Source organism: Theobroma umbraticum, unplaced genomic scaffold (genome assembly GCF_002168275.2).
Source record: "Theobroma umbraticum cultivar Fairchild unplaced genomic scaffold, ASM216827v3 scaffold_67.0, whole genome shotgun sequence".
NCBI lineage: Eukaryota > Viridiplantae > Streptophyta > Magnoliopsida > Malvales > Malvaceae > Theobroma > Theobroma umbraticum.
In genome coordinates this window covers 952,867-968,894 of record NW_018397262.1, presented here as the reverse complement: position 1 = coordinate 968,894, position 16,028 = coordinate 952,867, and the positions used below count along the sequence as shown (strand labels likewise).

Here is a 16,028-nt window from a genome sequence, read left to right as displayed (position 1 = left end):
TATATGTTGACATAGCATTTGATCAAAAACCCTTATGAAGATAAATCATTTTAAACACACATAATTACTTTGCCAAGAAAAAAAAACATAAGAGTAATAATAAAATGAGTAAATTATATAAAAAGTATCTCGTGATTTGAGATAAAATAAATTAATTTTTTTAAATTTAAAATTTGACACTCAACTAATATTGTTTAAAAAAATTGAATGTTTTTAATTTTATAAATTTATTATTACTATTAATTTAGTAAAATAAAAATATTTAAATTATTTTATTTTTAATGATTTTAATTAAAAAATGCGTTTTAAAAAATAAAATTTATTTCATCTCAAAATCGCCTGATAGTTTTTCTTGTTATTTGCCGGGTTTCAAAAGTGCCAAGCCCCGCCCAGCCCAGTCAAACCACTCACACGTGTGTAATTCCCTTGCACGAGGCCACACGTTTTAAGATTGCTACACAACAGCGTGGGGCTTGGTAGAATTGGAAAAAGCCTCCGATTTGTGGAAACAGTAGCTGTTTAATTCATTTTCTCCGTGAAAAAGCAAGAAAAGCCATGGCGTTGAACGGTGGGCTTAGATCGGCTTCAAAGCTATTAACCTCGTCCTCTCAATCACTTCTCTCCAAGTCAGGTTAGTGACCCAGTGAGGATTGTATTCGTTTTTTTTTTTAAATATATAATTAAGTTTTTTCTTTTTGGTGGCTGAGAAAATAGAGGAAAAGAAGGGAAAATGAGCATCTGGGTATTAGGTATTCTTTATTTTTAGCGGCAGATAGAGGTTTTAAGAGTCTATTTATGTAGATCTACTTGATGGGTTTTTTTTGTAATTTTTTTATTGTTATTCCTTGCGTTGATGATTTGTTTTTATCGGTTCGTTATTGAACCAAACGAATCATATGATTTTCTTATCATGTATACACTTTTAAATGGTTGAGTTTTGATTGGGTTGATTGACTCTGAAAACCCATCTTATAGGTCAAGACCGGAATGAAACTTTTTGTGTGTTACAAGGGTAGAACTGCTAGCAGATAGGTATTGATTGCATATGAGCACTCTGAAAATAATTGCGTAAGGGAGTTGTTTAATAGGTTTAGACATCATTTGTGAATTGCTATGTGGTTGTGCTCAGTTCTATCTCCTGTGAATTGACATTGGCTAATAGATTTTAGTTTCAGGAACCTCTGAAAATGCTATATCATTGTTGTGCTAATTACTATGAAACTGTGTTATCTTGTTCTATATGGAATGCCAGTTGCAGTCTTAACAAATCAAAGCTTGTAATCCTTGTGAATAATGTTTTGGGCAACACCGCATTCATGATTATCATTTTGGTTTGGATGCCTTTGAATTTGGTTTTGGTAATTTTTTTTGGCTTATAATTCTAATAAAGTTATGTGGGTTGTTGCTGTGTCATTTATTTGAATTGAATATGTAAACCCTAGTGGCCTAGCCTTTGTTAACACTTTTTAAAATGGCTCTTTTTTAAATTATATGGCTATATGGAAATTCCCGGGTCTTTTACTTGCTGAATTTTTTGTTCAAATGATATACAGAAAGTTATTTTTCTCGGTTATTAAGTGTTGAGATGCTTTCTTATTTTGCATTCGCATGACCTTCCTCTCTTGCATGGCATGTTACCAATGGAGCATAGACACACCTCGACCTCGACCACCTTCGTATCATTTTGTGTCCACGTCCGACATGGGTATGTCTCCAATATGCCGGGATACGTATTATACATGGCTGGATATAGCAAAAAAATAATAAATAATAATAATTTAATCAGACTTGGCAATCAGCACTAGAATTAAAAAACACAACCAAGAAAAAGAAAGAAACACTGGCTGCTGATGAAGCATAATGGTGGTGGCACTGCCTTAAACTAAACAGTTGAGATCACAAATTAAAATAGCAACAAATAAAGGGAGAAGCTCTATTACATAGACTAGTCATTTCGGACCATTAGGAGGGAGGGAAACCAAGTCTGTTGCGTCGCTAGCTGGCAAAAACGAAGATGGAGAAGAAGAAAAGACTGCTGCGACGCTGAATAAGATGAAGAAGAATAAGAGAAATTAGGGCATTCCCTTTGATTATAACTCGGGGTTGTATAAGTAGCTAACAGTTTGGCCCAAATTCCATTTTAATTGGTGGTAGTCTATCCCAAAGAGCAAAGGATTATCTCTTGTGCTCTTGCCTAACTAATAATTATATGGGTTTGAGCCTTGAGATAATTTAAAAATATTTAATTATTTTTTGATGGAATAAAGCTATTTAAGATCAATACTCATAATTAAAAATTAGTTTAATTGCTTAAAAGATTTTAAAGGAGAAGGTATTTCATTTTCTGTTTTTAGATAAAGCCTAAAGGAACTACTAAAAATAAAAATGATTTATATATGGTATTGGATTAAATAAAATATATTTATATATTTTTCATTGCTGTATCCTTGCTGTGCCGTGTCCTAATTTTTTAAAAAATGCCATGTTGCTGTATCTGTATTGTGTCGGTCTTGTATCCTGTGTATAGGGTGGTGCGTCATAGCATGCTATGCTACCTTTGAATGTTTGAAATCTTTCATAGTGGCAAACTACTTGATTTTATTATGGCCACTTGATGCAGTCAGCACACTCTAGTTGAATTAAATACTTATAGTTCCTTCCTCAACAAATGAATGTAGGACATTCTCATGCATGACATTTGCTTGACTCTATAATCTTGTGATGTTTTCCCCTTTTCCAGTTTGTGTAATTATTTCATATTTAGACTCAGTAGTGTGTTTTTTTTATACTCCACAGCATCTACAAGGCTGTTTTTTCTTGATGTAGCTTTCAAATCATAGGCTCATAGCATAAAGTGCATGGATGTCCATACTATTTCTTTGTGCTAAAACTTTGGAAATAGTTGTCTGCATCTGCTCATCCATGTCTTGAAGTATATTAGTTATGTCTATAATCTATATTACTAACATTCTTATTATTATGTGTACCCCTTGAAACCTCCTGTCAATAAAGCTTGTTTTTATATGTACATAAAAGCTTTGTAAGTTAAATATGTTTGTGAAGATCTATACAAGCAATAATTGAAGTGGGATAGGTTGAAGAAAAGTTAAAAATGAAGAAGCGAGTAGAAGGATGAGTGAATGACTGGATGAACCATGTTCTTCTCTAACTGTTTACTTTTTTCTTTTGAAAATTTTTGTTCCTAACTGAAAGGAGGACAAGAAATTTCCCCTTTCTCATTGCTTTCTTCTGTGCTGAAGGTCCACTGGTTCTGATTAGTGCTAATATTTCTCAGTTAAGAAATAGCCTTTTTGGAAGAGCCAAAGAGGTTTCTGCTGTTGCATGTGGTTGCTATAAACTCCTGAGTGCTTTGACTTCTATATTAATGCAGAGTAAACAGCATGACTTCTAGGTGCAAGCTTTCCGTCTAGGAGTGAATCATGATTCCATTGATCTTGGAGTATGACTGGAAGCTAAATTTGCAAATTTTTTGGGTTTGAAAGAGTATCTTAAAGAACTTCGACTTGGAAGCTAATTTTGCAAATTGGTTATAGATTGAGAATCTAATGGCCATGAGTTTGAAGTTATAAACACCTTGCAAAAATCTGCGATTGCTTTGCTAGTTAATTCTTGGGCAATGTAAAATGAACCTTAACAGCTCCATTATGTAGCATATGAGAGTTGTCTTAGGTGGCTCATGGTTGTTTAAAATGCATTTGATCATGTTTCTTTATGTGCAAACACCTTTTCTGTATTGTTGGCGATACCATCTTGAATCTGAAATTAAAGTGATATCTCGTATGGCATCTGCACTTTAGCAAAATAGCAACACCTCATGGTGCACACTGGTGGTTCACTCCTAGCAGCCATTTTGAGTTTGTCTTTGTTTCTTCTGCTTCTGGGCATGTTCCAGAACTTTCAAATGTTGAAATAAACTGTTCATGAGTTCAGTCTTTATGCTGTTATTTTTTATGTTGGAACGATGCTTTTTGGTACTAATGTGTATGAACTTACAGAACTATTTTTGTTGTTCTGGCAGCTAATAGAGGGTTTCATTCAACTGGAGTGAAGAGGATGGGTGGAGGCCATGCGCATGGCCATGATGAACCATACTACCTTCATGCTAAGCACATGTACAATTTGGACAGGATGAAACATCAGAAGCTGAAGATGTCTCTTGGTGTTTTTACAGCCTTCAGCATTGGCGTCGTTGTTCCTGTTTATGCCGTCATTTTCCAGCAGAAAAAGACTGCATCTGGCTAAATTCTGAAGCTTGCCTTCATGGCTGCAATAATAGAAGCAACCCAGGAGTCAGGATGCCTTTTTAATCGACTTTTGAATTGGTTTGGTTTCATGATACTACACAGTTTTGGTGTTTTAGCATTTCTGACTGGCGTCTGTTCACCGTTGATAATGGGAATCTAGGATTGGTAATATTCTGCATCTAATAATAATATTTGATGCTCCAATTTGGATTGCGAAGGAAGTTCATTTATTATTAAATCTGGATCCTTTCTCTTAGAATCTCCAATTCAATGGAGTGTTCATATTTCTGGGTAAATTACCTTTGTCTCTCGAAGGCTATGCTGGGCACCTGATGGTAAGATTATGTCGGAAAATCAGAGAGAAAATGACTGTCATATGCTTGGCAAGGGGGGGTCTATATATACTAAGTTAACATATATAACTATACTTGGATATTTAAACCAATAGTAAATGTATGTATTTTTTTTTCTTACTCAAAAAATTGATTCAAAGTCTTTTAATCTCCTCCAAAATCATAACTTAATAAGGGAAAAAAACATTTGTGGAGGGTATAATTGTTATTAACTTAATATTTGATATTATGATTTATTTGGATTTTAAAGTAATTTTATCAACTAAATCAAGTCACTTAACTCATAATATCAAATTCAATTGATTTTTTATAATAATATAAAGATTATTTTCTTAAATAAATTACAGGATGGTGAATGGTGATTTTCCTTTCTAGAATTTCCTACAAAACATTGCTGTTTTGTAAAACGAAAGTTATGCGCACGTAGACATCTAAACATTTGACTCAGTAGTTGGTATATGATTTTTATATTTAAATAATAGAGTTTAAATTCTTATTCTCCTAATTATATATATAACAAACACCTTTGGAAGCATTGGCAATTTGACTACTTTTCCTCTTTGCCGATTACAATTTGCTCATGTGCTTCTTTAGTAAATTTTGTACTTTGGAATGACTGATGAATTGTCGTACAATTATCGTAATTAACAACCAAATCTAATTCCTTTGAAAATATAACTTAATCAATAAGGAAATAGTAGTGGTGTGAATGAAAAAGTTAATTTTGTTCAAAAATAGAAATTGAATATCTTGTATAGTTTAATCTTACACACAATCGATACAAATTGTTTTTATGTTTTTTATTTGTAGGATGTGTGTGTAACGGGTTTACATTTTCAATTTAAAAAATATGATTTGTAAACTCAAAGACTCATCATATTTTTTATTAATATGAGATCTATGACATTCTACTTTATCTAAAATTGTATAATATTGTCATTGCACTTACTATTTTTCTCATAGAGAAAAAGGACTCTTATATCAGTCCAAGTCTATTTTGATTCTTATATCTTTCATAAGAGTCTTTATATTGATTTGGGTCTACCTCGAACTTTATATCTCTCATAGGGATCCTTTATACCAATTCAAATCTACTCGACCCTTATATTTTTATAGGGCTCCCTTATACCGATTCAAGTCTACCTTAATCTTTATATTTTTCATAGAAATCCAACATCAATGAAGAATTAAAAGTTCATATTTATATATTTAAAACTCACTTCATCTTTTACGGATATAAAATCTGATATAAAATCCATAACATGTGCATGTGGAGGTTGATGTCTCATGTGTGCTGCCTACACAACTATCTTCACCATGATAGATTTTTATACTCCAAATTCTATTAATGAAATCAATACTCATATACCTATTGGTATTAATTTTGAGTGAATAATTCTCGCAAGATAAAATACACTTTACATGGGAAGTGAGCAACTTATCCAATGCAAATTTTATATTAAAAAAAATGGAAAAAGAAACCCTAGAAGAAGAGTCCATGGTCAAACAAATGCAAAGGTGCCAAAATTGACTAACTGTGAAGTTGTGTTCAAAGATTGATTGATGAATTAATTACTTTTACGTTATTGCTCTGGTTTGGATGAGCATTAACTCTATATAAAGCAAGTTCAGGGTTCAACAGCAAATTAATAATGCATCTGAGAACTGTATAATCATGTTTATCCATAAAAAGCTCTCCCATTTACAGCCGGCTAACCCTGGTCAAGTTTTGTAGGCACCCTTGGGCCTTGGGGTTTTGGCTTTATCACACACCAGTCAAGGCTACACCCAGCACCTATAAGCTATGTTGGTTTGTCTTTTAAATTAACTCCATGAGTTTGCCATGTGGTTAATGTCCCTATGGAATCAAAACACCATATTATTAATAGAATTTTGGGGGATAGAAGTCACTTTTCCCACTTTAGCTTTTCAAAGGAAGGCTTGGGGATCAAGTCATTGGGTAGTCTTAATAGACCTTACCATCCTCCCATCATTATCTCAATCCATGATAAATTGGGGTGCTGAATCTAAATTTTCATGTATGTTTTGATTTTTTTTTTCGACATAAGTATCAATTATTACGTAATTAGGTATATGAGATCCGTACATATATTTAGACACGTGAATTTTGAAAGTAAAACACAATATTAGATATTAGATTTGTTATTTTATTTTTATGAAATCAAATTCACTGTTTAAATTACGAACATTCGCTTGTAACATGATTTAAAATATATGCTTATCTTTTAGGTTTCGTTTGAGAATTTCAGTTGAAATAAAAATAAGGATTTCGACTTTAGTATAAATTAGTTGACAAAAGCCGTAAAAACATAACCTTTGTGATTATATTTAAATTCAATAACTTGTTAGGTCTCTACTTAATAATGAATTTAAAATACATATGTGAAATAGGGAATTTTGAATTCTATCTTCTTAATTATATCTTTTGAAATGCATACCTGCTTTGAATCTTACTTATGTCAAAATGTTTGCATTTGTCCTCATAAATTATAGGTATAATATATGAAAAAATCTCTAAATTATTTCTAAAAATTTAAATAAGTTTTTATTTTTTATTACATTTAATTAAGCTTATATATTTTTATTTTGTATCAAATAGGTTTATATGATTAATGATTAACTAATTACTATTAATCAAAATACTACTTGTTATTTTATGATTATGTGGCGCTAACTGTCATCATCGATTTTACATTGACATGGAGGATAAAAATGCCACAATAGTCATATCATTATTCACTATGACATATCAATATGCTACATCAGCTCTATGTTGCATAAAAAGACACATATCACTTTTAACTAATAATAATTAATCAACTATTAATTATAAAACTCTACTTGATTCAAAATAAAAATATAAAAATTTAATTAAACATAATAAAAGAATAAAATCTTATTTAAATTTTTCTTAATGATTCCAAAACTCTCTAAAGTATTATGTCAAAAGTTAATTATAAGTCAATAGATCTCAATCATGTATGGCATGGTTTGCTATATCTAAATCAATTATATTGTTAAACTTCCAATACCAACTCAAACAAGTTAAAAAAAAGAAGGGCACAATAAGAGAGAAGATAATGCAATAGCAAGCTTCTAAGCTTGTTTGTGTGATGATATATGAGAAAGACAGTTAAGCCATGAAACAGGTGGAGAGATTCCTTATTATTTGTCAATCTCTTTTGTCTTTTTTACTTAACAAATGGACAACCAAGCAAAGCCCTAATGCAACCAAATTAGGCCTAAAAGATATATAAACCTAATCCTTTAATATCAACACATGTGGTGCACATTAGGCATGCCTCCAGCCTCCAGCCTCCAGCCTCCAGTGTGCCCTTCATTCATGAAGAAGTTTCCTAGTTTCTTTGGAGAGAATAATTGTTTGAGAATCAACTTGTTCTCTCTCTCTCTCTCTCTCTTTGCTCATTTTGCTAAACAAATAGTATTTCTTTGTCCTTGTCTTCCATCTCTCCTTCCATTATTGGGTACATTCTTTTTCCTAATCAATTTGCTTTTGGATGAAAGAGGAGAATAATCAGGGCCCCAGAGTCAAAACAAAGAAAGAATTTGCATTAAACAATCAAATAAGAAAATACCCAGCATGAAAATTATTCTTTCATCATTGTTTTTCCATATTATCACACTTCTAACAGTAGGGAAATGCTAAGCTTGTGTTAGATTGATGGGCATCTTTTGACACCCAACTGCACAATGAACTACATTTCCAGCATCCGAGGAGCAAAGCTACTGAATCAACAATCCCAAGAAAGAAAGGAAGACAGAAATACACATGCATTTACAAAAAGAAAAGAAAAGAAAGAAGTGGAACCTGGCTGCTAAAAAAGCTATAGCAAAGCAATCGAAAGGGAAAAGGAAAGAACAGTTGAAGAATGTGATTTGAATATAGAATTCTATCGTTGAGAATCTGTAGCAGGATTTTCATCTCCACTATCACTGCCTTGGGTTCGGTTTTCTTGATGCTGTTGCTCCAAATTCATTGCTAGACCAACTCTATTATTGCTGTAAAGATTAATTCCACTGCCAAGTAACCCCATATTAGTTTCTGTCACTCCTAACCCAAGCTGCTGACCGCCCGGTTGCTGCTGTTGCAATATCATTGAACCAAGCTGAACCGGACTCACACGACCCCCACCCGAATAATGAGCCGGAAAGGTCCACATTTGGGCTTCTGGCACAGTTGCTGATGCGGTGGCACCACCACCTACCGGCAGCATCCAAAATGCATTACCTCCATTAGTGGCAGCCGGTGCAACTGCCCACATAGCTGGAGCCGGCACAATGTTGGCTGCACGAAACGAACCGGGTTCTTGATCTTGCATTCCGGTTCTCTCCGGTTTAGGAGAATTTGCCTCCACACCAACCGTTTCAGCATTGTGTTGAGATGTTTCCTTGAAAAGATCTTCTCTGAATGGCTTGGTCGAGTAATTCTCGTTACTACTTCTCATGGAACCATCGGGGTTCAAGATTTGAGGGTATAGCTGATGATGAAACCCTAACATGCCAGCTCCAGCAGAAGTGTTGCTAAATCTTCTACTTTCATCTCCATTAGTACTGCTGTACAGACCTAAAGCACTGTGGAAAGAGAAAGGAGCAGATTTTGATGAAGGAGCTGAAATAGTAGTGCCACTGTTGCGTAGCGAGACGTTGAGAGTTGAGAAATTGGCTGGGATGGTGCCAGTTCCGGTGGCAGCTATGATGGCTGGCTCTGCCTGTTGAAGCAGCCACTCAATGGTTTCACCATCTGATTTATGACCCAATTCTCTGGTGAGTTGGAAGACTCTGGCGGCGCAAACGGCCGGCATGCGGATGCGGCGGCCGCGGCCATCGACCTTAGTGTGGCGGTCCTTGGTGGGTCTTTTAGCAGGTTTAGCAAGGGAAGATGTGGAAGTAGGGGAGGAAGAGTGAACCCCAATTTGGTTGGGAATGGAGCCCATGCCCGTGAATGGGACATGGGCTGGGGCCTGAGGCTGAGAGGAGGTCCCATGTGCGCCACCAGCAGCTGCTTGTGGTTGACTATCACGAGAGACCAGTTGCAGGGAAGCCTCTTGTTTTTGGCCATGGTGGTGGTGGTGGTCACTGCTACTGCTGCTTTTATTGCTCTGTGGCTCCATTATTTCCATCTGTGGCTTTCCCAAAAAATTTCCTTGTCTATCAAATTAAACCATCTCAAAAATGGAACCCCATTTTTTTTCTTTTCTACCTCATATCCATAATAATTTTCTTCTTCTTTGTGTTTTTCTTTTCTCACAACCAAAATAAAAAAAAATATTATAACAAGGGTTTTGTTGTGAATTTTCCTTTTCCTTGGGAGAGGTGTGCGCAAACAAAGGCTTTGTGAGTTGTGATCCTAACTGCACCACCACTGTTAGTGCGTGGGGATCTTCTTTTCTTCCTTGTGATTGACTGCTGCCCTTTGAGAGAGAGGAGAGTAGGTGAGAGAAGGAGCCAACAAAGCTTAAAAGAATTCAGTGATGGGGCCTGTAAATTTTGCAGCAGTACCCCACTCGTGGGGGCCTCCTGCAATGGCAAAACGTTGATCAAACCTGTTAATGTCAAGTTGAAATATCTCTTTGTCTCACATTTACTTTTAAAAAGCTTTTCACATATGGTTTCTGGGTTGGACTTTTGGGTGTGAAGATGTTGAAACTTGTAAGGAAACCATATACATACTACAGGATGGGGATACGGTCTCAATACTCTCACTGATTGAGTTATGGTTAATAATGACCAGGATGGTGACGCCAATGATCAAGTCCAACAACAACCGCCATAAATATTTTAGACCCTTCTTCACCCCTATGTTTATCTGTCTCTGGCTTTTCCTGGTATGTTTCTTTGTGAAACAAGTAACTGGCAGTAAGAGAGTCCTTAAAAGCCAATGCTGTGAACAACATTAGATTAGGTCCTCACATTTATGCAAGCTTTTGCAGTAAAACTGTAAATCAAGGTGGCCCTTAAATGCTGCTGCTGCTATAATATTCACCCCCAGGGTCCCCTACCTGCTTGGCTCATGTACCCTTGCCCCCCCACCCTTTATATCTCTCTCTCTTTCTATTAACTGTTCATCCATCCATCTATCCATCCATCCACACATCTTGTCTTTTATGGGAACTTACTCCTGACTCAAATTTTAGTCAACACTCAAGTGTTAGTGCCTTGGTAGATTTTGCTTTGAGATCAGCCAGAAGAAATTGACAGATGAAGTAATTCACCTCTGTTTATTTACTAAGAACACGAACTGAAGTTTAACCTATATATCTTCACCTTAAAGGAGGCATAAAAGTGGAAGAAAAGGGGATGAAACAGTTGCTCAGTTCCAACCCAGAGGCCCTTTCTCCCCAACCAAAATTTCACCTAAAAGACTTTTAAAGGGGTAAAATTGGTGAGAGCAGATGTGAGCAGCAAGACTATGCCTTGATAGGACAAGCAACATGGCAATTATGGTGTACATTCAAGTCACAGGGCCAAACAGCTCAGCAAAGCATCTAGTGGACTAAGACAACTCATCCCTACCAAAGCCTTTTGTTTTCATATTTCCTTTTTCTTTTTCTAAAGACTAAAGAGTGTTACACACACACATATTATATATATATATATATATATATGTATATATCCAAAAACAAAGACTAGTCTAATATTTGAGCAGAATGGCACTTACTGTGATTAGCGGCCAGTCAACCCACCCACCTTGCCCAACCTTTTTCTCTTTGGAATATAATTTTAATTAAAGAATACACTTGACAAAGTCAAAAAAATCCAAAACCCTAACTCATCTTTTCACTATCTCATCTAATTTTATTAAGATATAATACTTAAAAAAAAAGTTCTTCAACTATTTAAAAAAATTTTAGAAAATTTTTATTTTTTTATTAAGTTTTTTTTATCCTCTACTACTTCAGTTGATTATTACGTTTAATAAAATTATTATACTTTTATTTTGAGTCAAATAAATTCATATAACTAATTATTGATTAACTATTATTAATAAAAAAATCACTTGTTATTTTATAGCACGTGATGTTGATATGTTATAATGAATGATAACGTGATATGTTGTTGTGACCATGTGATATTTTTATCTTTCACATGTTCGACACGTCAATGCTGTATTGTATAAAAACAAGTGACGTTTTGATTTACAATATAAAAATCTATTTAACTAAAAAAAAAGTATAATAATTTAATTGAATGTAATAAAAAAAATAAAAATTTATTTACACTAATTATTCTTCTTATTAATAATTTAAGATACAAATGAAAATCATACAAGAATATACATTATTCCACATCCACAACTTTTTATCCCTATGTTTCCCTTTTTTAATTGCTTATAAAGAATATTATTAGATATGGCATGGAGGAAGATTATCAGCTAAAAGTGTTGGGTTAAACTTTGTTGGAAGCCTCACAATCATGGTGGACTTATCTTCACCTTTCCATCAACTTAAGCAATTAGTCATTGATAATATTCATTTACAATTAATTTTATATTCAAATCCTGTTATGCATATTGAAATTCTCTTTAATTGGTGTTTTTAGTTAAAAAATTAAATAGGAACGATCGGGTTGTACTACAACAAATTTGACTTAAAGTTTCTAAAATGTGTTATTAATATTATTTTTAATGATATTTTTATATACTTTTTATAACAGGTTTGTTGATTTTATTGTATTATATAAAATTTTAATAATATTATAAATAAAATTTTATTAAAAAAACTGATTATAAATAAACTCTTACCCCTACCCATTTGCTTTGCATTCCATCTTTCTTCCCATGTGCTTCACTTGTGCAAACGACAAAAGGTGTCACAGTTATGCAATAGGGCTCTGGTCTGCATATCATAATATAGGCAAGCAATGCTTGTGATTGCATTGCAAGCAATATAGGCAATGTTTTCTTCTTCGTATTTAGTTATATTTTTATTTATTGTTATTAATTATTACCATTACTGTTTCTTGTAAAGAGTCTTTTTAACATTTAGTGCCTGGTTTGTTTATTTGGTTTTAAAATTTGGTTTCAAACCGTGAGAGAAGTGTCAATTGTCATGAACTTTACATTAATAAGAAATAAGATGAATTTTAAATTTATAAATAATTATCTTCATTGACTTATCATATATGTATTTTGGATTGAAATCCTAAACCCATTAGATTCATGGTCGATTTTTATAATATGGTTTTGACAATTCATAAATAAGATGGATTAGTCTTGTCCAAATCCAACTTTCCCTCGTTTTTCTTTAATAACTTTTAATTTATTACTTGATTGCAATAGACTTGAAGACTTATTTTGAATAATGATCTTTATCCATATCAATAATGTTTATAGTAAAACACAAACATATATTTTTCTTGTCATCTTGCTGCATTTAATATGGCTAAAAGTGTTGTAATACTTAAATTAAATGTAAAGTAAGATGCTGTTCAAGAAAATAGGAAAATTTCAACCAAATTTATTTTGTCAAAAAAGATCCATCGAAAATAATATATCTTTATCGACGAAATTTCGATCAAAGCCATTTTTTATTTTTTTCAAAAATTGATTTGGTGCTTAGTTTTTTGATTAAATTTTTTAGCCATAAGACGTTACTTATATCAATAATCACGAAATTTTGATAGAAATTTTTTTAATTAATACAGGTATATAAAAAAAATTTGAATATTTCATAATTATTTTTTTGGTTTACTGACTTCTTAAGAAAAAAATTATTTTCAGTAAAAGTTTCGATTGAAAATCTCAAAGGAATTTAAGCTTAAAATCTCTATTTTTTTTTTCTATTTGCTTTCAGTTTTACCTACCTAAAATCCAAACAGCTGCTTCTCTCCTCCCTCGATTTCCTGTGTCCCCACTTGACTCCACCTGTCGCTATGTTGATGATCTCATCTTAGCAGGAGAGAACAAAGCTATCCTATCTGGTTTTATTCAAGCTCTGTCTTCACAATTCTCCATTAAGGATCTTAGTTCATTGAATTAGTATATTTGGAGCTAAGGGTTCCCCTGCACCTGTGTCTACCTCAATGTCACCTAGTCTGCATGATGGTTGAGCTAGGAATAGTTCTGTTTAGTGTCTGGATGCATGATGTGCTCATGGTTGAGTAAAAGACTATTTAGGCTTAATCCTGAAGCAGGTTTTTGTTGAATAACCAGCTTTGTCACAGAATTGATAGATGACCTTACCAGTTAGCTGATTGGCAAACTGATTTCCTTTGAAAAATATATGAGAACCATTATTTTGTCTGACAGCATTGTTGAAGTTGAATCCACCTGATAGCTTAGACTTGTTAACCTTAGAATAGGAAATCTTGTTAGTAAGATAAGAAGGAAGAACATAATCTATGGTAGAGTTTTGCTTCTCCAATAATCATCATATTCATGTAACCTCTCAGATGTTCTTCAATAATTTTGCTGTCATTGGATTTACTACCTCATTTATACTTGTTCAAAAATTTTGTTCCATCATAGATACAAGAGGCAATCGATTAATGCCAAAAAATACCTAATACGAAGAAGTAATTGGTATGCTTTACCAAGTAAATTGCAAAAAAGGGGGGGTTAGATGTTACCAGTAGTCCATGCAAGAACACGAACCATTCTCGAAATGGTGAAAGCGCTTCCGATCCCTAACAATTATTTTACGTTTATAAATCTTTGAAATTAGTTTGATTGAAGAGTGGCAGTCTTCACATACACGGAGGTTCTTGACTATACGAAGTGTGGCTCCAGGACTTGTACTGATCAAGCCAAATGCAATTGCAATCCTTTCACTATGATAGTATAATGTGCTCTCTTTTTCTTCCTCATCAATGTTAAGCAAAACTGGACTGGTAGCTGGCTTATATCCTGCCAACCTCATTTGCTCAGCGATTTCCTCCAACATTGAATGAATCTCTTTGGCTCTGGGGTGGGAATCATCTTCCACAAGAAACTCATGGACAACTCCATCAAGCTCAATAAAACTGCATCCAGGGTCTTTCCTTACATCCATCTCCTTCATTTTTAACCTCACCCTTGCAACTGACTCCCAATCTCTGGAAGAAGCATATATATTTGACAATGCCACATAAGCTCCACTGTCACGAGGAGCCATATCCATCAAAATCCCGGCCACGCGGTCACCCATCACAATGTTCCTGTGCATCTTACAAGCACCTAACAAGGCCTTCCAAATCACATCATCTGGTTCTATTGGCATGTTCAATATAAACTCTTCGGCCTCTTTCAATAGCCCAGCGCGGCCTAATAGATCAACCATACACCCATAATGTTCAAGCCTGGGTTCAAAGCCGACCACATTAACCATGTGATTGAAAATAAACGCCCCTCTTCCACTAACCCTGCATGGCTACAAGCACTCAAGACACCAATATACACAATCACTAGGAGTTACGCCTTCGTGTTCCATCCTTGAAAGATAATCAAGAGCACCCTTTGCTCTACCATGCATTGCAAGCCCCCCAATCATCGCGCTCCAAGTAATTGTATTTGGTTTACTTATCCTCTCAAAGACCTGAACGGCCTTATCAATACTCCCACACTTAGAATACATATCGATCAAAGCAGACCCAAGCACATCATCAATCTCAATCTCATTCTTTTCAGCATACAAATGCACCCATTTCCCTAACTCAAGTGCCCCGAGTCTTGAAATGGCAGGAAGAACACTCACCAAAGTCACATAATTAGGCCTCACTTCTCCAATTTGCATCAAACGAAACATTTCAATTGCTTCCTTAAAATACCCATTTTGGGCGTATCCAGAGATCATCACATTCCATGAAATTACGCTTCTTAGAGACATTTTATCAAACAATTCCCTAGCAGTCCTTAAATCCCCAGTTCTTACATACCCATCAATTATCACATTCCATAAAACAATATGTCCCTCGATTCTCCTCTTATCCCTAACTAATTTGTCAACATTTTCGAATTCAAACATCATTTTGTTAAGCAAAATGTGAGCTTCTTCCATGGCTCCGCACATAACATACATTCTGACAAGATTGCTAGCAACAAACTCATCTTTTTCAAACCCAAATTTCACCACTAGCCCATGAACCTGTTCCCCTTCTAGAAGCTTCCCAGTTCTAGCACAGGCCTTAAAGACCGAAGGAAAAGTAAATCGATTAGGTGAAACGGTGCCGTCAGCGACCATTTCAGTAAATAAAAACAATGCTTCCAACGGCTCATTTGTTTCACTGCTTTCATCAGATTCTGTTAGAGCTCTGATAATTGTGTTCCAAGAAAAGCAGTTAGGTTCCCCCATCTGACGGAAGAGCTTGCGGGCGTAATCGATGTCACGATGGGTGCCAAGGGAGCAGAATTTGAGGATTTCGGCTGCGGCTAAAGGATCGTGGATTTGGCCTG

General features: G+C 34.5%; 3 protein-coding genes across 3 annotated transcripts in view; 1 reads left to right on the top strand and 2 right to left on the bottom strand.

Annotated features, from left to right (window-relative positions):
• Positions 1-470: 470 nt before the first annotated feature.
• On the top strand, positions 471-4,531 carry LOC110420010 (TonB-dependent heme receptor A). The gene is made up of 2 exons (XM_021433155.2): positions 471-631; positions 4,040-4,531. Exons 1-2 carry the CDS (start codon positions 556-558, stop codon positions 4,261-4,263), a joined length of 300 nt encoding a protein of 99 aa, XP_021288830.1. The 5' UTR covers positions 471-555; the 3' UTR covers positions 4,264-4,531.
• A 3,710-nt stretch (positions 4,532-8,241) lies between these two features.
• LOC110419192 (TCP family transcription factor) lies at positions 8,242-10,241 on the bottom strand. Its single transcript, XM_021432125.2, has one exon. It carries the CDS (start codon positions 9,778-9,780, stop codon positions 8,551-8,553), a length of 1,230 nt encoding a protein of 409 aa, XP_021287800.1. The 5' UTR covers positions 9,781-10,241; the 3' UTR covers positions 8,242-8,550.
• A 3,344-nt stretch (positions 10,242-13,585) lies between these two features.
• The window catches only part of LOC110419578 (pentatricopeptide repeat-containing protein At5g48910-like), a 2,706-nt gene continuing 263 nt past the window's right edge, over positions 13,586-16,028 (bottom strand). The window contains 3 exon segments of the mRNA XM_021432677.1: positions 13,586-14,975; positions 14,978-15,036; positions 15,038-16,025. Of these exon segments, the coding sequence (XP_021288352.1) occupies positions 14,224-14,975; positions 14,978-15,036; positions 15,038-16,025 (1,799 nt within the window). The 3' untranslated portion in view covers positions 13,586-14,223.